Consider the following 20,897-nt stretch of genomic DNA (forward strand, 5'->3'; position numbering starts at 1 on the left):
CTTCAGGTTAAGAACTTTGCTTCAGGATGAGAACAGAAATTGTGCTCCGGCAGCACGAGGCCCCATTAGCTAAAGTGGTGCTTCAGGTTAAGAACAGTTTCAGGTTAAGTACGGACCTCTGGAACGAATTAAGTACTTAACCTGAGGTACCACTGTACTTGTGATCAGTGAGGACCGCTGGCTTGCTTTCTCCAAAACAAGAGACCTCTTTAGGCACTGTTGCATTTGAACCCTTCCTTGGTTCAGGATTTTAATATAAAAGTACTCATTAGCCTTACTGAGTGCTGCTTACCAAACAACCATCTAACACTGTTAAACAGTGCTGAAGCAAAAGTGACCTGGCCCAAAGGACAGGTGTGGTGGGGAGTCTGTTAGATGAGGATAGTATAGTGGGAAAGCAGGTAAGGTAACGCTGAGCTGGAGAGGGATTGGTAAAGAAGCATTTCTTGAGGAAGCTCTTGAAGGAAAAGGAAATTGGCTTGATAGAGTGGAGAGGCTCTTCTTAAGAGAGCATGCTACATTAGGCAGGAAGATGGGAGAGAGATGAATGGATGGAGTTGGAGCTGACTATAAAGCAGCATGAGGAAATGAGAAGGGGCATGAGAGCCAGAGGAGGGGCACAGCTGAGAGAAAGAGAGAGCTAACTTTGTTAAAAGCTGTAATGGTTATATGGGGTTGCTCATGCGTAAGTTGCCGCCACTCCTGGCTAGGTTGCCTGGTTAAACCTTTTCCTGGCTGGACAGCCCTTCACTTCGTGGCTGTTTCAGTCGCTAGCAGAATCCGTCAGTGGGCGTTTCTTGAACTTCTTCCAGCAAAGAAGTTCTTTGACGCCAAGTCTACGCCTACTTTCCCTGCGCGGAAGTCTTCTGCGCAGGGTGGGTGTGGGTAGCGGAGGACCTGTGCTCTCCCCGCTGGTCTCCGGCGAAGAGTCCTGGAGCCCCCTCTCCGATTCCCCCATCCGCCCCCCTTTATCCCTGGTGTTACGCTGATTTCCTTCCCCAGCTGATGAGTTCCCTCTCTCCCTGCTGTGCCCTTCTCCAGCATCGCTTGGGAGCCTTGCCTCCACTTCTGGCTCCGATGTCAGTTCCCTGACAAAAGCATTTGCTAAAAGAAATAAGACTCTTCTCCACAGAGGCTGCTTCATCCCTCTGTCAAGCAACAGCAACTGCAAAGTTTTACATTTATTATTATCCCTTTGATTATTCCAAATGTCTCACACATATTCTCTCAGTAATCTTTGCATCAATGCAGAAAGTAGGTAAATATAATTCCCACAGTACAGTGGTACCTCGGTTTAAGTACTTAATTCGTTCCGGAGTTGCGTTCTTAACCTGAAACTGTTCTTAACCTGAAGCACCACTTTAGCTAATGGGGCCTCCTGCTGCCGCTGCGCCACTGGAGCACAATTTCTGTTCTCATCCTGAAGCAAAGTTCTTAACCTGAAGCACTATTTCTGGGTTAGCGGAGTCTGTAACCTGAAGCGTATGTAACCCGAGGTACCACTGTATAGATAAAGGACTGGCTAAGAGGCCAACTGAAAAGTTAATGACTGAAGAGAGATTTCAGTCAGGGATTTTCCAGGACCCTCACTCTCTCAGCCACTACATTTGTGCACTAGATTGCTATTTAACCATCTAGTCCTGCCCTAAAGGTGAAGAAATTCTCCCACCCCCATTTCTTCCTGACACATGAGAAACACTTGCAGCTAAAGGTGGAACACCGAGGGCACTGGTCAGAATGGACTGAAGTGAATGGAGACAATAGAAAATCCTGATGTGAGGACGCATTACTGACAGCACTTTAATGAAAGCTCCAGACCAGTCTGAAATGTGCAGACACACATGTGGACAGGACTAGAGCCCATTCCATGGCAACAGCACAGAACTGCTTCCCTACCTGGCTTGATTTCTCCAGCTACTGACATTCACTGGGATTGCCACACTGGAGTAGATAAGAAGTTCTCTGACTCAGCCAGGAGCTCAGGTTGGTGTTGGGGAGATTTTGCCTGGCTCTGTGTGGCCCCATTCATTACTCAAGCTGCCAACTCACTAAAAAAAAGTAACCCTTCAGTTGCAGACACTATCCCTTTTTGGCCTGCTTTTTTATTTTATTTTATTTTATTTTATTTTTTGGGGTTGGCCTAGGGTGTGGTTATTCATTTGTGGTTGGCTGTGGTGGTCTTTGTTTTCATGTGTGACTGGGGTGGGTGGGTGGGTGTTTTGGATCAGGTTAGCCATATTGATTAGCTGTTGGTGGATTTTTGTCATTGTCTTATTGGGCTGTGTAAGTGATAAAGGGGAGCGAAGGTGTCTTCTTCTATTTGTCCCCATGTCAGTTTCAGTTTATTGGTTATTTTTTCTAGTAGGGCTGTTTCCCATACTATTTGGTACCATTGGTCCATGCTTACTCCTGACAGGTCTCTCCAGTGTCTGGCTATGATGCTTTTGGCCTGCTTTTATGATGCCCCATCGGTCAATTCACACACCACAGAATTGTTGGTTGTTGTTGTTTTAAATTTATTAGCAAAAAAAGGCGGGGAATATACAAAGGCTTCCAGAAAGAGAGGGATTTGATCAGACCCTTTCTCTTGACAGATCCTGCGCCTGCTTCTGCTCCAATGTTCTCTTTGCAGCTGGGACTCAAAAGGATTTACAACCTCCAACGAAAAAACAAGCTTGACAAAATTAGAAAAGTTTCTTGTGTAGATAAAGCAAGATAATCCCACCGAGAAGGGAATAATCTGCTGCCCCCTACAGGCTGGTCACGGTCTTAAGCTTTCGTTCATGAAAGAAACGGTGGGGAGGGCGCTTGCTGGAAGTTTCCTTCCTGGCAAAGTAGCTCAGCAAGGACTGAGCGTTTTTCTGGGCTGCGTCGTCTTCCGTGTCATCCCTGTAGAGAGGAAGGTAAAAGATAAGGGGAAATGAGGGATCTGGGTACAGCATTGTTCCTCCGCTGGCAAGCTATGCTCGACTTCTACTTCTCCTTGAGAGTTGCGCCCACTTATCTTGGATTCAGACTTCTTCTACCTGCTACAACCACTGACCTTCACTGCCTTCCAAGAGCCGAGATAGAAAACAGGTGCCCTGGCAGGCAGCCCTTCTTCCCTCAACAGAGACAGTACCGGATTCCTGCCCCATCTATCCAGGGGAAAGTTAACTGGCTGCCTCTCAAGCTCCTCCTGCGGCATTTGCCATAACTGCCAAGGTCAGCCTGAGATGGGAGGCAGCGGAGAATCAGCCAACTCCCTAGACTCAAGCGGAGGAGCTGCTCCCTGGATTGAGCTGGGTTCCAGAAAGCTGTGGATATCAGGGAAGGCAGCCACAAGCATCTTTGGGCATCAGCAATTCAGCAACTCTGTGCAGTACTCTGCACGGCCCACATAAGCACAGAGCAAGGCACAGGGGAGTTAGCAGAGCAAGCCAGCCACAAAAGGGGGGACCCTCCTTACAGCTGATAAATGAATTTAAGGGAAAGGGTCCCATAAACACTCAGCAGGCCCATTCAGCTCCAACGATTGCCCTCCCCAGTGCCACTATTTAAAAAGCATCCTGGACTGCCAATCCACTATCTTCCTATATAATATTTGTGTAGGGAAGTCATCATGCTGCATCGCATGTGCAAAACCATCAGAAGGAATCTCTCACATGCCTTTATCAGCAGCAGCTTTTTCCTCCTATGCTCCACAGTTCCCTCAATATCCCTTCTGAAGGTGCATCTACCGGTCCCGGATCCATCCAACAGTTCTTCCGTCCCCACTTACCAGCAAACGGGCACAGCTTTGCTCTCCAAGATGACCTGAGCTGTACTCCAGCTGAACCGTACAAACTGTGGGTAGCCAAAGACAGGGTCCAGATTTTGGGTGAGCCACTCTTTAGTCTTGGGATCTGGGCCGGGGAAGGGGTAGAGAGATTAGAGGATAGATGGCCAAGTATCCTGGCATATTAGTGCTCAGTATTATCTCTACTTCTAAGACTGAGCCGTAGCCTGGAGAATAGTGGATGGGAAACATGACACAATAGGGGTTTGCAAATCTCCTAAGTACGGTACTGTCTCCACCAACTCTGCTGCTTTCTCGGTGTGTAGTATCTTAGAGGTCATTTTACACATATACACACACAGACACTCCCCTTTCATTTCAACTTAATGCAAGGACATGGCATTCTGTCCTAGAGGTCAACCCGAGCACAAAAGCCAATAAGGTCCTACTCACCCTAAGAGAGGGGAGATGGGAGGTATAGACTCTATACTATACTATAGAGGATCTAGGACAGCTAATGGCATCTAGTGAGGGCTGGGAAAAGCCCACATTGTTGCCAAGTAAACTAAATGTGTAATTCAAAGATGAGAGTGGGGAAGAACATTCACAAATAATAAATGTGGTTCTTAGTCACTGCCAAAGTAATGACTTGGCTTATTCATCTGAATGAAGCACTGCACTCTTTGTGTGCCTCCACAGAAACGCAAGAGCCAAAGGTCCATCTTGCCTACCCTTTTGTTTCCCACATTAAGGCAACAGCCCTCTTCCAGTGTTATCCTCAGCAGCTGACATATTGCCTTACAACATGGAGTTTGCCTATTTCCATCCTATATGCTAATAGTTAAGACGTTATCAAGGTGCGACACCTTATTCAGAAAAACAGCACCGTACATGGGCAAGAAAGAATGGAAGAAGGCGGCTTGGGGGCACTCCCAAGTACAAACAATATCGGGGGGGGGGGGAGAAACCTAACTGGGGGTGAGGGGAACCAGAAACAGATCCGTGAGAACTGAAAATGATCAATGGACACAAAATGCCGACTGTTGTGGGAGGAGGGGGACAGAAAACCAGGGAGGAAAAAGGGCGAATGGGAAAAAGGGCAAAGAGCCTGGCAGGCTGGCACCCTTGACATTTTGTTGCAGGTCCCTCTGATTTTGACTACCCTCTCATCCATGTGTTCATTTTCTTTTAAATCCACCTAAGCTAGAAGAAGAAGAAGAAGAGTTTGGATTTGATAAACCGCTTTATCACTACCCGAAAGAGTCTCAAAGCGGCTAACATTCTCAGCCACCACATCTTGTGGTGGAAATTCATGTGGCTGGTTCTGTGCCCAAGCTGAGGAGAAATACTGGGATTACCATTAGGATAGCCAGAGCCATAATCCAAGTCCGCATCTTCCAGATCCTCCAAGAACCTCCAGTTCTTTACCACCCGGTCCCTTGCCACCTATGGAAAATGAGAGATAACCAACAATGGAATTGCCTTCCTGCATCATTCCCATCTATGTCCTGATCCATCTAGCCTAGTGGTCTCGAATAGTAGCCAGCCCCTGTCCTAATGAATGATGGCAATAGTCACCCCCTATTGTTTGGCCCCAGCATCCAGTATTCTGCTCCAGCACATGAAAGCTTATTTAGCTGTTTCACGGTGGAAGCGGTTAGAGCTTCACAGTTTAATCGTACATCTCTCCAGATACCAGAGAGCACAGTGAGCCAGGAAACAAAGAGATCCTATGTCTCGCATTCACCTTGGCACAGATGCTGGCTGCACTGACAACAGGGAAGAGGGAGTCTGCTTTGGGTTTCACTGTAACCTCCAGGTCTGGGAAGTGCTGCTTGAGTTTTTCTTGGTACTTCTCTGCTGGTCCCACAGTATCCACAAAGACCTGAAGGAGGGAGGAACCATAAAGCACTGAAGAGGTGGGATTTCTTGCCACTTGCTACAGGTATGGGATGCTGAGCTGGCTCACCTTTGCAACCTGCACTCCAGAGTCCAACGCCCTCTGGATTAACCCAATGGCCGTATCATGCGAAAGCGCATTCAGGTTGTACTTAGCTCTGCAACAGAAAGGAAGCTATGTTTTTCACTCACAAAAAAACCTTGGCTCTGAGGCCCAAATGTCAGAAAAGGGCTGGTTGGAAAAGGTGTTGTGGAGACTGCACCCTGGACCAGCTTATGCCACCACCAGCCAGAACAGAAAGGTGTCTCCGCCAGTACATTACCAATAGAACAGCTGCCCTGTCCACACAGCAAATAGGAGCTCAAATCTCACATAGTGTTAAGAGTGCAGTGGGCTGTTTGTGCCACAGCCAGTTAACACAGCAAACAACATCACAGCAGTAAGCATCATTCTCAAGGATGAGCTGGCATGAAGGATGAAAACAGCTCAGGGGGAGAGACACGGCCTCCCTTCTCTGAAAGAGGTCTGTCTAACTTTTCTGATAAACTCCAAGGTGAGAGGCCTCGTGTTCCAATTCCCTTCCCCTTGCTCTGTCCTCTTTAGCCTGCAGCCACTACACAACACATCCAGTGTCAGCAGCACTTTTTCATTTGCCAGGTCGAAGTGATTTTATTGAAAACTGTGATTTTTTTCTGCCATGTCAGTCTCTGTTATGATTTTATCATTGCAGTTGTGTTTGGCTATTGTGGCTTTAATGATAGTTAGCCACCTTTGGAAACACGTATGCATTAGAAAGGCAGGGTATTAATCTTTCTAACAAGTACACGAATAAACAAAACACAACGATTCCAGGCAGAGAAGCGATCTTGGGAGAAAAACCGCCACCCACTCAAAGCTGTGGTTCTAGCGCAGGGGTGGAGAACCTGCGGCCTTCCAGGCGTGGCTAAACTACAACTCCCACCACCCCTGACCACTCTTGCTGGGACTGATGGGAGCTGGAGCCCAGCAACATCTCGGGGTGGGGGGGGGGAAGAGGTTCCCCAACCCTGTTGCAGCGACTTCATCTAATATTGTCTGCTTACCGTCTCTGCATGCTGGTGGAGATGTAATTGGGTGAGAGGATGTGCAGGGCCCACCCAACAAAATCCTTCGCTGCACCCAGTTTCTCAAAGAGCTGTTCCCGCTGGGCCTCCGTCAGAGTCTTGGAATCTGTGAAGGGAAAGCAAGCAGGGAGAGGAGGACACAAACTCAAAAAAGATGTGACCTAGGATGAATACAAGCTGGGCAGTGCTTTGACAGCGGTTAGGGGAAACACTCCAAGAGGTACAGCATTGCCCCCTTTAGTCCAGATCCCATTTCCTGCCACGCCAGCATTACATCACAGTCCCAGTCAAGCACACCTTTCTTTCCTTTTTACCTGCTACCTTCAGTGCCTCTAGGTCTCCCTGCCGATCCACAGGACAGTAACAGATTCCATAAACCATGGGACCTGGGAAGAAAGCAGAAGCCAATGCAAGCTACTCTTTCAAGACTCAGAGCTCCACCTACAGATACAATACTGCAGGTGTTTTTATAACAACATTGTCATGTGAGAAATGCTCTGAACTAGCAACACTAAGTATAGTTATAATTACCGTATTTTTTGCACCATAACACCCACTTTTTTCCTCCTAGAAAGTAAGGGGAAATGTCTGTGCGTGTTATGGAGGGAATGCCTACGGGTGGCATGCCTACGGATTTTCCTCCTCTAAAAACTACGTGCGTGTTATGGTCGGGTGCGTGTTATAGAGCGAAAAATACGGTACAGCCCCAGGACAAAACTGGTCCTGCAATCAGGAATCCTCCACAAAAGACTCCCCTCCAGCCACCATCACAGGACATTATTCTATTTTAAGGGTGGGGAAGTTCTGCTCGGCAGCAGGGGTGGGGTAGGGGAAGTAAAAAGCAGTCGTGGGACTGAACAAACTTATTGGCACAGAACTGGAACAACGTTATTTGCAAATCAGGACTGGATTAATTGTCAATTCTACAAGAGAGTCATTGTGGTGTAGTGTCCGACTAGGGCCTGGAAGACCAAGGTTGAAATGCCCACTCAGTCACTCTCTTGCAGCCTATTCTACCTCACAGGGTTGTTGTGAGGATAAATTGGGAAGAGGGTCATGTACGCCACTTTGAGCTCCTTGGAGAAAAGGTGGCATACAAATGAAATACTACTACTACAAAAATGCTCTATATCCTCACAATTTATCCTCATAATCACCCCTCCTGGCGTTATTAAAGTAGGTTGGCCGATAGCAATAGGAATCCTCTAGCGTCTAGGCCACCTGGCAAGTCCACGGATCACCCCCAAGGCAGGCGAATATTAAGGATCAGCATGTGATTTGGGACTCCCCTTCTGATGCTTTCAGGCAGTGCTTTTTTCTGGGGGGACGCATACCCCTAAACATTTTGTGAATCTAAGTTTGACCTCATTGAGGGACAGTATTTCAATATGAGCAAGAAAATGAGAGTACCCCTAAACATTTTTTTAAAGAAAAAAAGCACTGCTTTTAGAACTCGATTCCTCGCTGGAGCAAAAAGTACCCCAAGGATTCCTCGCTCCCGCCGGTTTCACCCTCAGGCACGTACCCAGCACCGGACCCCGGCCTGCTTCATCGATGCCCAGGCTGCAAGGTTCGCTCCGGCAAGCGGCGGGCACCGCGGAGTCCAGCAAACAATTCACGGCGTTGTCCCGCTCGAAAGCGCTCAGGTCCATTTTCGCGCGTCCCCGGCAAGCGCCGTAAAAACTCGGTACAGGAAACGAAAGGGAAGGGAATCCCAGAGAGTGCGCGGCTTGCTGGGTATTGTAGTTCGCAGAACAGATCAGACTTGCGCACCAACTTCTCTAACAGTATCGTGGAGGATCCCATCTGGTTGTAAATCAGGACGGTAAAAGTAGCGGAGAGGAATAGTCAAGACTCCTGGTTTCTGTCCTGTTTCGTAAGGGCTTCATTGCACTTTTGGCACAACATCTGTCCCTGTTGGATTACGTCTGATGAATGTATGGGACTGCTAAACAGAGCCAGGTATTACTATGCTCTGGCTAGCTAGCACCCAGCTGATGCTACAGTGTTCCCTGAGATCCTTATAGAACTTCGGATCTTTTTCATACAGTACTAGAAAGCATTTGTTCGGCCGGTCATCTATGTCCACTCTATGAGCATATTTTACACACTAACAGTGTAACGCTATAATGGGTGGACTTCAGGTGGGTGGATTGCATATAACGCTGCCCGTTTTTCCCCTGGCAAAGCTCCTGCGCATTTAACATGTGTGCAAAAGGCAGGCATCGAGCAGGCGATTCACCAGCTGGATGCCTACCTGTGTCTTGCAGCTGATAAACGGGAGCGTGTTTTCCACGAGCAGAGCGTGTGTACGCAGCAACTGTGAATGAAGACCGCGAGTGGGCTTGCCATCTTTTGTCTCTGGCAGGAGTCGGGACGTGACGGACAAACATCCAGCAAGGGGTGATAAAAAGATTGACCTGTTGAACGTCTGCCTGCCGTGCAGTTGTTTAAAAAAAAAAAAAAACAGGAGCAGAGAAAGAAAGCCAGCAAGCGCCCTTTAGTGGAGTTGTTCGCCGCATTGCAATCAGAATCGCATTTTGGAGCGGAATGTCTTTGGTTCCCAATTCAATTCCCTTTTTCTGAGTCCAAAGGGAGAAAAAGGGGGGAGGGGTAGCCGGGGTGGGGGTGACCCGCGCGCGCACATGTTCTCATTGTGAGTCGAATCCGGATTACACCGCCCCCTCCTGCACCTTTGCCCCGCCCTCTCCCAGCACGCTGCACATAAAACCCGGCAGCCGCTGCGGCTTGTTCTGCTGGTGTCACGCCTCCTCCTCGCTTCGAGAAGCGCTCGGCTTAGCTTTGGGACGGCAGCGCGCGGACCAGGAGGTACGGAGGGAGCGAGGGGTGGGCGCCTCGAGGGCATTTCTGGAGCTTTTGCAGCGCTTGTGCATGGAGGCAAATGCGGGCGCGTTGCTCGGGGTTTGCAGTTCGAGCCTGGCGAGGCCTGCTATGGGGTGGGGGCCTGCAGCGCTTTCTCTCTCCTCCATCCTAGCAGGTTCGAAGGGTCGTCATTTTCTGGGGTCTGTATGTGGAGGCGAAGGGCTTCTGGAAGGTTTCGAGGCTTGCAATCCGTGCATCTCCTCGTGTCTTCCAAAGGCGTGATTTTGGGAAGGGGGGCACCTGCATTGGAATAAAGTGGGCTGGAAGCTGCGCTGCTCCTCGGTTCTCCTCTGGTCCTTTTTCCCCAAAGCGGAGAGGAGGCGGTGTGAATGCTGCCCATTGTGTCCTCGGCAAGCGAGTCATAGGGATCTCCTTTGTGTTCTGAGCGGTACAGGGAGGGGGCTGGAAGCAGTGCGGGCTGCCTTGCATTGTCACTGGAATTCAACTCCAGGGGTCGATCTTGGCTTCCTCTAACTCTCCTCCTCCTGCTTCCCCCGCCCCCAACCCTGGAAAGCGGCGAGGCTTTCCAGTCTCTTCTCAGCTTGCATAGCGCTCCTAGCCTTGCTCGGGGTCTACTCGAGTGAAAATTCATGAAATGGAGCCAGTGACTAAGTGCTCTTGCCTTAAAAATTGGGTCATGGAAACTGTGCTTTTTAAACAGGACTTTAGTATGGATACAAGAGGTGACGACAGTGCAATAAGTTTAAGCTCTGATTCTTACTAGAGGGGGGAACGAGACAAATGGAGTAAGATCTGTGCGCTTTTGTTTCAAGTAGTGTATATAGCAGGGGGAAGATGTAATGTTTGCAGAACTTGCACAGAAGTAAACCTACAACGTCGTGCTTCTGGGATGTTCTCACCTGTGCGGAGGTAACAAGGCCTCTAAATTCCAATCGGTTACCATTTTAAGCGTTCATTCTGTAAACCAAAAAATGTCCAGGTTAATAAAGTCCCTCCTAAAATGTATTGGGCTTTTTATTTGGTTCCTAAAATGCAGTTGAAACACTGGAAGATAAGCAACAGACAGTTTTAAAAATGGTTTTGTAAAGGTTTGGGTAAATAAAAAGGTTTTAAGCATGATTATGAAATAATAGATTGTTGGAGCCTGCCTTACCTAAAGTGTAATGAATGCCACCATTTTTGCCATTGTGGTGGTGGTTCTATTGTCCTAGCTAATGTTAATATATGAGGTAAAAACACAGTTTTTCAAGCAAAGACTGACCCAGAGAAGCAAATCAAAGTGCGCTTTTGACATGCTGCATATGGCTTTATGCTGGGACATTTTATCACCAAACAGGCACCTGTATTCAGCTTGGGGTGGAAAAATACCTCCCCCAGCTGTCATTTTTTTGTTTAAGAATTAAAGAATCAAATATGGTAATATAAGTCCCGCATAACTTTTAGCCGCTTTCTTCAGTTTTTGCTTGAACTGTAATCTTCTCCTGTCACGTGTCTTTTGGACATTCCATCATCCCAAATTACTTTGGAAGTCAGCCTGGCGTAGAAAACTATCCCAACTGCCTGCACCAATAGCAACAGATCCTTATTAAGCAAACAATGGCTTGGCATTGTCCTTGTACACAACACCGCTCATTCTAAGCCAAAGACACTAATCACCAAATTCAAGGCTGGGTACCCATACTGTAACATCTCATGCTTGGCCCAGGAAACTCTGATAAAGCCTTTTAGCTTCTGCAAAAACTCTTGTTTTGTCTTGCTGCCTCCACCACATGCTGGACCTGAAGTAAGACAAGAATGTAGCAGAGGTCATCATTTCTAGGGCTCAAACTTGCCTGGGTAGTGTAACTTTTTTTCATATGTGGTGGACATGTAAAAAAGTTAAAGAATATTGGGAAATGATTTATATTAAGTTGTAAAGATTGTTTAAAACAACATTCCCAAAAAGACCAGGGGACTTTCTGTCAGGAATAGTTCAGACTGAAGTTCCCAGGTGTCAGAAAAAATGATTTATGTATGCAACAATGGCTGCTTGAGTTTTGTTAGCTCAAAGATGGAAAGTGAGGGAGGTCCCAAGTAAGGAGGACTGGCAACTTAAGATGATAGAATTTGCAGAACTAGCAGGTTTAACATATAGAATAAGAGAGCATCTATTTAAAGAGGAGTAGAAAATATTTGCTGAGTACAGTGGTACCTCGGTTTAAGAAAAGCCCAGTTTACGAACTCCACAAAACCGGAAGTAGTGTCCCGGTTTGCAAACTTTACCTTGGTCTAAGAACGGAAGCCAAATGGTGGAAGGGCACTGGCGGCGGGAGGCCTCATTAGGGAAAGTGTGCCTTGGCTTAAGAACAGACCTCCGGAACGGATTAAGTTCGTAAACTGAGGTACCACTGTATTTGGAAAATAACTGTACAGCTGAATACACTGGCAGCATTAAGCTAAATTCAGCAGTGTGGTTAATATTTGAATGATGTAAATTGGAGAATGACTTAAATGGTTGCAGAAAAATAGGCAGGAATGATAGACAAGTAAAATGAACCATGGAAGGAGAAGGAGGGAAGTCATTGGATATATGGTACTATGTAAAATGCTTATTTTGAGACATATAACTGGAAAACTTAATAAAAACTATTCAAAACAAAGCAGACTTGCCTGGTAGTGAAGGGAGGAGGCCTTCTCAGTAGTGGCTCCCACCCTGTGGAATGCCCTTCCATCAGATGTCAAGGAAATAAGTATCTGACTTTTAGAAGATATCTCAAGGGAGCCCTGTATAGGGAAGTTTTTAATGTTTAATGCCTCACTGTGTTTTTAAATATTTTGTTGGGAGCCACCCAGAGTGACTCGGACAACCCAGTCAGATGGGTGGCATATTATTATTATTATTATGATTATTCAGGGTTTGGTGGATCACTAAAGTTGGTGCTGTCAGTATTGGAGTTGATGGAGGAAAGTATCTCATCATTGATTTTGGCTTGCCCAAGCAGGCTTTTTTTCTCCCTTCTTGTTCATTATAAGCAGTGTGCATCTCAAAGCCTTCACTTTGAGTGAAGCGTTGAGTGACCGTTCCATTCTCCTCTGTCACATACCACCAGAACAATGGCAAATGTATGCACTAGTTCAAAATGCACTGTATTCTGCTGGCTTCACTCCAGAAACTAGCAATCAGTGTTTGTGATGTCAGGGGCAGCAGACCATCATCACGTAGTTAATTCACTGTCGTTAACCATAGCCTGCTCATGTTTGCCAAAGCATATTGTAATAGGGCTATCTTCCTGAACATGGAGCTTACTGGTAAGTGTCCCACCCAACAGCTACCAGCTCCTTATCAGGAAGGTATCATGTCGCCCAGTTTGTGTTTGGGACACACTTCTGGAAGGGAAGTATTTGTCAGCTAGAGCTGCCATAGGGCCTATCGGCTACCAAGTGGAATATGGTGGATGAGAGTCATGGGCTAACGTAGCAGATGCATCTCTTCCCCACTCCATATCTCCAGCAACAGATGGCGCCAGGTTTTCTGTGCTCGACCAGGCCCTGGCAGATGCCTCAGTATCTGAAGAGCCTTTCAGTGGATGAACATTACTTTAATGGCTCTGTTCAGACACCATGATAAACTCAGGGCTAGGGAACTTATGACTCCAGTGTTTCCCATCATCCCCTGAGTATTGGTTGTGTTGGGTGACATTTATCTTTCTGAAGTCAGAATACCAATTGTGGCCTTTTTGAAGATTCAGCAGTTGGCTTTATTAAATTGTGCAGAAGGAGTAAGTAGCCAAGCAGGCTCTGGCAGGAACAATATGAAGCTGGAATAGTAAAATGCAAACATCCCATCTCCTCTCTGCCATGCAATCAGCATAATAAAACAGCACTTGTCTTCTGATGAATTTGAATTGTAAACTACTTTGGGAGCCAGTCGGCTGGCAAGTGGGATATAAGTATGTTCAGCTTCACCTTCTATTGGTTGCTGAGACAGCACCAAGAATATATTGATCTGACCCAAATTACAGTGCTAGGAGAATGAGCTATTTATCTGCTCCTGAAGCCTTTGCCCTTTCTTTCTCTGCTAGAGCTGGTTTTAGATAGTTTTCCACAGCGGTGGCAGCTTGCTTCTACCTGGGCCAGAGAAAACTACTTAATTAAGTACTACTGTACTTAATTAATAGATTAGTGCCTATCCTTATCTGTCACCATTGTAGTTATGAATGGCAGAGACTTAATCTCCTGGTTATGTTGTCAAGTATCTGTTGTGTTTGCTTCCAGATTTGGCCTTTCATAACCTAGTATTAAACTTCGTGTTCATACATGCAGCTTCTTGAAAGGAACTCAGGTTTGATTTTATACATGCTACATCTAAATCCCAGGGTTGTTTTCTTGATGCCAAAAAGCATCCGGAGCTTTGAAGTAGTTATGAAATATTGAGACTTTGCTTATGCAAAAAGGAGCCAAACCCAAATTGGCAAGGTTTAACATGAAGGGGTGTAATGGGGCAAATTCTTTATAAAGAGAGCCTCTTATGGGATGGGGGTGGAGACAGGGCTGGCCCCACACAGGAGGCAAGGTGAAGCAGCCATCTTGGGTGGTGGAAGCCCCTGAGGGGGTGCATTGGTGGGTGCCCCACTGGCAGAGTATCAGAGCTGATTTCCAGCAGGATTTTTGCCAGAACCTGCTCTGCTTCATGCTGCCACCATGCAGCCTAGGGATGCTTTGGCGGCAGCAGCAGGGTCGGGAAGCACTTCCCACTTAGCCTCAAGCAACACAATGGGATGCGCCGTCCCTGGTTGGAGAGGAAGAGGCACATCAGACCTCCAAATCACCTAAAAATTATATACACACACACACACACACACACACACAAACAAACTGCTAGAGCCAAGCAATAAGAAGCAGTGTTCAAAAGTACTGTACACAGCACACTACCACCTCATGTTTTTATGTAATGGATTAGTGAAATTGCTTGTTGAGCTCCAAGGCAAATAGTGCACATGGTAACTCAAATGCATTGAAGGTGGTAAAATTTCAATTAGCCAGAAAGTTGTCTAGGAGCACTTGCTCACGCCTAGCTAAAATGGAATGAGGCTAATAAAAATATCCTGCTGAACCAAGAGGCCACTGACTCAAACCCTCTGCAGTCTTCCTCAAAGGAATGAGGGTGCAAGACTCCCTGATCTTGCATTCCTCAGGGATTGCCTTGCGTCACCCTCCACAGTTGTAATCCTTTACAACTCATGTGACTGGGGCTCTGTACAGCACTATGCAGAATTGGAAGAGGCTTCTTGTTTCCTCTGAAGTGCATCTTAATTGTTTGGGCACTACAAAAGTTGGGCTTGACGTTGGGGAAGAGTAGCAAGCCAAAACAGAGCTGCTTTGTTTACAATCCTTCAGAAGGTAAGAAAATGCCTCTCCTGGGATATGTACTCAGTAGCAGACCTCTTGGTTGAAAGAGGCTCAACTTGGTCGTCTACCTAAGCCTTTACACTGTTTGATATTTCAGAAAGAAATGGCTTCCGGTAAAGCTCATATTGGTAAACCAGTTCCAGACTTCAAGGCCACAGCAGTGGTGGATGGAGCCATTAAGGAAATAAAGTTGTCGGACTACAAAGGTAAGAGAGAGTACCACTTTCAGTTGTTTTAAACAACATTTTCAGTCAGTCTTAATGTCGTAAGGTGCCTTGAGCTCATGAATATGCAGGACATAAATACCCTAATTAAAGAGTTTCCCAGACCCACCATGATAAGAGAGACTGGGTATGGATCACTTAAGAACTATTTTCCTGCTATGCAGCATTGGAGCACATAAGCGCCAAGAAAGAGGATCTTGCATTATCCGTCTGTTTATCAAGAGGTAATCAGTCCCCAGGCACTGAATCAGATTGCTGTGGGGATCATGGTGTGTAGTGCAAATACTATATTTTGTTAGCAGGTGCAGATAATGGACCTTGGGTTTGCCATATCCCAAAGGAAGGATGAATGTTATTGTGGTCAAGGCATGACATTTGTTTTGAGTACATTGTGCTGGTGCCTTCAGGTGTTGTCTCCTTCCATAAACTTCAGATAGTAGCCAGGCAAGGTTTCTGGCTCAAAGTATTCTGCTGATGATGAGCTTTCCCCCTCTCTACACAGGCAAATATGTGGTTCTCTTCTTCTACCCCCTGGATTTCACCTTCGTCTGTCCCACAGAGATCATAGCTTTCAGTGATCGAGTTGAGGAGTTCCGCAAGATCAACTGTGAGGTTATTGCTGCCTCGGTTGACTCTCAGTTCACCCATTTGGCCTGGTGAGTCTCCTGGTGTTCAAGATCTAGCGCAATGTTTCCATCCATGCTAGAAAGCAAATACTGTGAAGACTTATGGTTATGTTGTTGTTTCTTAAGGCTGGCTTAGCTGAAGGAAACTGAGTGACAGGAATAACAGCACATCCCTATTTTGTGTGTTGCTTAGTAAGAGGGTTAGAATTGAAACATCATTAAGAATGTTCTAGGGATCTGACACTGGGAGGGAGCCAAGCAGAAGTTAACTGACAGAAGGGTGTAGAAGGTCCCCATCAGCCTTATCTAGCCAAACCTAGCTGCTGTTAGTTTTATCAGCCACCTCAGTAGACTAACTGCAGTTGTGTTCAGAGTTGATTTGAGCTCCTAAATGGGTGTAAAGAACATTTCACTCTTCTGTGGGTCAGAGAATCCGACTTGTATCTAATTGGAGAATATTTCCAGTTTGTCTTCAGAATTAGGTTTCTGATGAGAAAGAAGATACTTGCCCAGTTTTTAGACCCAGCTTTGGTCTGGGAGCCCCATGTCAAGTTTGGAACAAAAAGTTAGGGGCAATCTATTCCATGTGAAATATTTGGTTCAACCGTTTCTAAATAGTAAATGGCTAGAGTAGTAGCTTGCAGATGTTCAAGATATGTGGGAGATATGAGGCCCTCCAGCTGTTGGACTCCCAACTCCCATCAGCCCTTGCCCAATATAGCCAGTGATTAGGGTTGAGGTGGACATCGGTTCACAGGTTCTCTACCTCTGCTCTAAATGATATTGCAGATGTTAACGGCCATTTCCCTGCAGGATCAATACAGCAAGAAAGGAAGGGGGCTTGGGATCTGCAAATATTCCACTTGTGGCAGACATCAACCACAATATTTGCAAGGACTATGGAGTGCTCAAGGAGGAGGATGGCATTGCATACAGGTATGGAGATCTTGAGGTCTAACCTTAATTCTAGATGACAGTTCAAAGGGCTGTGGCTGGTGGCATCTTGGCAAATGCCAGTCCTCTTGCGTTCACTAGCAAAGCCTCAGCATGGCTGACTCAAGTACCACTTAGCTCCTCTCTCCAGTGCTGTAACACAGGGGTAGCTAACCTGGGGGTCTCCAGGTGTTCTTGAACTAGAGCTGCCAGCTGCAGCCAGCATGGCCAGTGGTCAGGAATGATGGAAGCTGCAAAATTTGGCAGCATCTGGAGAACAATAGATTAGTCCCTCCTGCTCTTAAGTACTGTGATCTGTTGAAGAGGTTAGTCATCTTTGATGCTGCTGGACTGTTCAATCCTCTATTCATCAGCTTGGTCCCACCCATCAAGTCCATGTACGTAATCCAAATGGTAATAGCCTGGCTGGAATATAAAAAGCTATTAACACTAGCTAGGTCCTAGAACCCTGGTCCTTGGATGTATGGACTTGGACTTCAGAGAATTAGCTGTAGCTGGAACTTAATTGAGTCTGTCTCTGCTTTTGCCCCAACCTCTTTTAGTTGATCTCTCTTAACTTGGAGAAAGGTATCTGCATAGGCATAGATTCAGAATTCCCCCACTCTTAACTTTGACCCTGGTACTGCTGATGAAGGCAGTAAGCCAGTGTGGTGTAGTGGTTAAGAGCGGTAGTCTTGTAATCTGGGGAACCGGGTTCGCGTCTCCGCTCCTCCACATGCAGCTGCTAGGTGACCTTGGGCTAGTCACACTTCTCTGAAGTCTCTCAGCCGCACTCACCTCACAGAGTGTTTGTTGTGGGGGAGGAAGGGAAAGGAGAATGTTAGCCGCTTTGAGACTCCTTAAAAGGGAGTGAAAGGCGGGATATCAAATACAAACTCTTCTTCTTCTAAAAGTGCCACGTAGATTCCAGAAGGTTCCAATACAGGGTAGAATTCCCCTTGTCTGCTCTTGTCCTGTCTCTCTACTAAGGCTGCATACACACCATACCTTTTAAAGAACCTTCTCCAAAGAACCCAGGCAATTGTAGCTTGCCCCTCACTGAACTACAGTTTCTTGTACCATTAAACTATAGTTCCCAGGATTCTTGGGCGGGAAGACATGTGCTTTAAATGCATCTTAGGCTGTGTACACACCATACAAGCTTGAATCTCTCTCTCTCTCACCCTCACCCACACCCACACATATATGCATGCTCTTAATTGCCCTTCTTTCTCCCCCCTCCCCACAACTATCCAGAGGCCTGTTCATAATTGATGACAAAGGCATCCTGCGTCAGATCACAGTGAATGACTTGCCTGTGGGGCGTTCTGTGGATGAGACACTTCGCCTGGTACAGGCTTTCCAGTTCACAGACCAGCATGGTGAAGGTAAGGGGTGGGGATTGGGATAATAGAGCTAACACAGAAGGGTGAGGTCAGTATTGCTTTAGAAATTGTGGCTGTTACCTCTTCATGGGGCAAGTAAGGGCCTCTCTCTGCCCATGAACAGTGCATAACAGCTTCCCAAACACCTTTGTAGCAAATGGTATCATATATGAAGTTGGCATGATGTACTGCTAGCAACATTTCTTAGAGCCTTCCGTAGCGCAGTTCATGCCATATCCTGTCTTGCCCAACATCTTCAGCATCACAGAAGTGTGGCGTGGTACAAAGTAGACCCAAGACAACTGTAAAGGTAAAGGGGACCTCTGACCATTAGGTCCAGTCGTGGCAGACACTGGGGTTGTGGCGCTCATCTCGCTTTATTGGCCGAGGGAGCCGGCGTGCAGCTCATGTGGCCAGCATGACTAAGCCGCTTCTGGCGAACCAGATCAGCGCACAGAAACGCTGTTTACCTTCCCGCTGGAGTGGTACCTATTTGTCTACTTGCACTTTGATGTGCTTTCGAACTGCTAGGTTGGCAGGAGCAGGGACCGAGCAATGGTCGTGGGGATTCTAACCGCTGACCTTTTGATCGGCAAGTCCTAGGCTCTGTGGTTTAACCCACAGCGCCACCCGCATATGCAGCTCTTAATAACGGAAGAGCCCTGCTGGTTCAGTCCATTTGCCCATCTAGCCAGCATCCTGTTCCCACAGTGGCCAACCAGATGCCCATGGGAAGCCTGCAAGCACACTCTTCACTTGTGAGTCCCAGAAAGTGGTACGCGGAGATAGACTGCCTCCAGCTTAACCATTGTGGCTATTAGCCAGTGACAGCTGTCCTCCTGGACATATGTAAACACACTAGTCTCCTGTTATGGACCATGAAACCCCAAAAGGAGCATACTGGGATGGGAGAGGTTGTGGCATTTTGCCCCTCTCCAGTGCTGCTTTTTTATAAATAAATAAAGGGAAAAGGGTGTGGGTAGTTGTTACAGTAAGTGCCACATTTTTAGCATTTGGAAGAAAATGGTACTGCATACCCTTGAGTATCCCCAGAAAAAAGGCACAGCTCCAATCTAGATTGTGCTTGTTGATGGAGTAAGTTCTGACTTTTTAATAAGTGATGTCTCCAAAGCTTCCTTCTACTGCTTCTGGGGGTACCTTGTTGCCCTAAGCCTGCTCCATGTGGACCTATGTGCTTTGAGTGCTGTTTGACATATTCTAACCCCACACTTCTGTACATTTTGCTACAGTGTGCCCAGCTGGCTGGCAACCTGGCGGTGACACCATCAAGCCCACAGTGAAGGACAGCAAGGCCTTCTTTGCCAAGCAGCAGTAGAGGTGTCTTGCTGAACAAATCTGGCCTAATGTGAAGGGATTATTCATACTGAATCTTTCCCGTTGAGATCTCTAGAAGTAACTCTCTGGGGAGAGCTGGGCTACGAAAGCCTCTCCCATGAGTAGTAGTTCATAGAAGTAGCTTGAATGTAATTTTTTTAGTAGGGCATCTTTATGTTCATGCTTCAATAAAAGTGGAGATTAAAATAAGCTTGCTGGTGATGTCTGGTGCTGCTGAAGGTCATTCGGAACGAGCAAATGACAAGGAGAATCAAAAGTGGAGAATGTGATCCTGGACTTGCTCCTCAGATGCAAAGAGAAGAGTTCTTTCCTGCCTTTGGAAGGATATACTTTTACTAAATGGGTTTGCATTGGGGTATAATTACTATGCCCACCCTTTGGTTTTATGTGCAAAGTAAGAACCCCCCCCCCCAGTCCCTGTAGAGGTAACATTCCATGGACACCTTGAAGTTAAGAGATGTAGACATGGTGTTATAAATGGCTTGTCCAAGAAAACAGGAAAGCAAGCATGCAGTTCTAGTATGTCCATGCTGTCAGTGAGTACATAAGAGCCTGAGATCAAGCACTTTTGAAACTTATGTCCTTGGCTGGGACCTTTTCCGAAGGCAAGCTGAGATTTGATACAGCTGTTGCATGAAGTAATTAAGGTTTTGATGATGATATTCAAAGCAAGCAGCATTAGCTTGCTGTAGGCTTTTCGTAGCTGGAATGAAAAGCAGGGAGTATCAAAGGCCTGGTGTGAGCTGGAATTATGTAGGCTTTAGATAGCTAGGAACAGAATCTCCTAGGTATTAGCTGAGACCTTTTGCAAGGAATGCAGTGGCCTTCCTAAGAAGCTGAACAAACCTCTGGCATAACAAAGTAGCTTCAACGAAGTGTCCTGCCTGGATCAGCACTTGGTTCCTGAATCATTATCCAGATTCAAAGTGATGGATTTACTCTGATGACAGGTTGAATGGATAAAATCTTGCGGCAGAAGAAAAAGGACTGATTAGCAAGTATAATCAGGATCATTATCTTCCTATATTGTAGTGATATCAAGGCCTAAACAAAGCTCACCCCCCAACTCCTTCACACTGCTAATTTTGTGCTTCTGAAGAGTCCTAAAGCACCTAGAGAATTCCAGGGTTACAGTGGTGAAGCTGGCTATGCAGATTGCATGAGTGACACTAGTCTCAAGAAATACGATTCATTCACATATTTACACCTGAATTTAGATGGAGGGCGTCCCAATCTTACAGCATGGTCATCTCAAGTGGGGCTTGTTCCCCACAGCAGTGCAGCACTGGAGTCCACGGCATCTCCAGCAGTGTCCCGCCAGCTAGCCAAAACGGTTCTGCCTCTTTCTCATTCCAAGCCACCTCCAAAGGCCACAAACTTT

The 20,897-nt window shown here is 46.6% G+C and overlaps 2 protein-coding genes and 1 long non-coding RNA gene across 3 annotated transcripts in view; 1 reads left to right on the forward strand and 2 right to left on the reverse strand.

Moving 5' to 3' along the window:
- Window positions 1–2,492: 2,492 nt before the first annotated feature.
- Window positions 2,493–8,618, reverse strand: RNASEH2A (ribonuclease H2 subunit A). The gene is made up of 8 exons (XM_083597484.1): window positions 8,286–8,618; window positions 7,075–7,146; window positions 6,740–6,866; window positions 5,727–5,814; window positions 5,505–5,642; window positions 5,116–5,203; window positions 3,761–3,884; window positions 2,493–2,889 (listed from the first exon to the last, which is right to left on the reverse strand). The coding sequence occupies exons 1-8, from the start codon at window positions 8,410–8,412 to the stop codon at window positions 2,751–2,753; spliced, it is 903 nt and encodes a 300-aa protein (XP_083453610.1). The 5' UTR covers window positions 8,413–8,618; the 3' UTR covers window positions 2,493–2,750.
- An 826-nt stretch (window positions 8,619–9,444) lies between these two features.
- Window positions 9,445–19,705, forward strand: PRDX2 (peroxiredoxin 2). The gene is made up of 6 exons (XM_083597511.1): window positions 9,445–9,589; window positions 15,090–15,198; window positions 15,719–15,872; window positions 16,656–16,778; window positions 18,033–18,163; window positions 19,411–19,705. The coding sequence occupies exons 2-6, from the start codon at window positions 15,096–15,098 to the stop codon at window positions 19,494–19,496; spliced, it is 597 nt and encodes a 198-aa protein (XP_083453637.1). The 5' UTR covers window positions 9,445–9,589; window positions 15,090–15,095; the 3' UTR covers window positions 19,497–19,705.
- LOC310755161 overlaps window positions 9,599–20,897 on the reverse strand; it is a 59,958-nt gene continuing 48,659 nt past the window's right edge. Inside the window, exon 3 of the long non-coding RNA XR_014544193.1 lies at window positions 9,599–10,561. This is a non-coding gene — a long non-coding RNA (uncharacterized lncRNA). The remainder of the gene's footprint in view (window positions 10,562–20,897) is intronic.

This window comes from Podarcis filfolensis, assembly GCF_964270895.1.
Source record: "Podarcis filfolensis genome assembly, chromosome: 2".
NCBI classification, from domain to species: Eukaryota; Metazoa; Chordata; class Lepidosauria; order Squamata; family Lacertidae; genus Podarcis; species Podarcis filfolensis.

Bases quoted from the DNA above. Each gene is read 5' to 3' on its own strand.
- RNASEH2A (XM_083597484.1), bottom strand. From the start codon at position 8,412: ATGGACCTGAGCGCTTTCGAGCGGGACAACGCCGTGAATTGTTTGCTG. The intron at 5,815-6,739 runs GTAAGCAGACAA...TTTCTGTTGCAG, and splicing joins TCCACCAGCATGCAGAGACG to AGCTAAGTACAACCTGAATG. The intron at 5,204-5,504 runs GTGAATGCGAGA...CATTTTCCATAG, and splicing joins CAGCCAGCATCTGTGCCAAG to GTGGCAAGGGACCGGGTGGT.
- PRDX2 (XM_083597511.1), top strand. From the start codon at position 15,096: ATGGCTTCCGGTAAAGCTCATATTGGTAAACCAGTTCCAGACTTCAAG. The intron at 15,873-16,655 runs GTGAGTCTCCTG...ATTTCCCTGCAG, and splicing joins CAGTTCACCCATTTGGCCTG to GATCAATACAGCAAGAAAGG. The intron at 16,779-18,032 runs GTATGGAGATCT...ACAACTATCCAG, and splicing joins GAGGATGGCATTGCATACAG to AGGCCTGTTCATAATTGATG.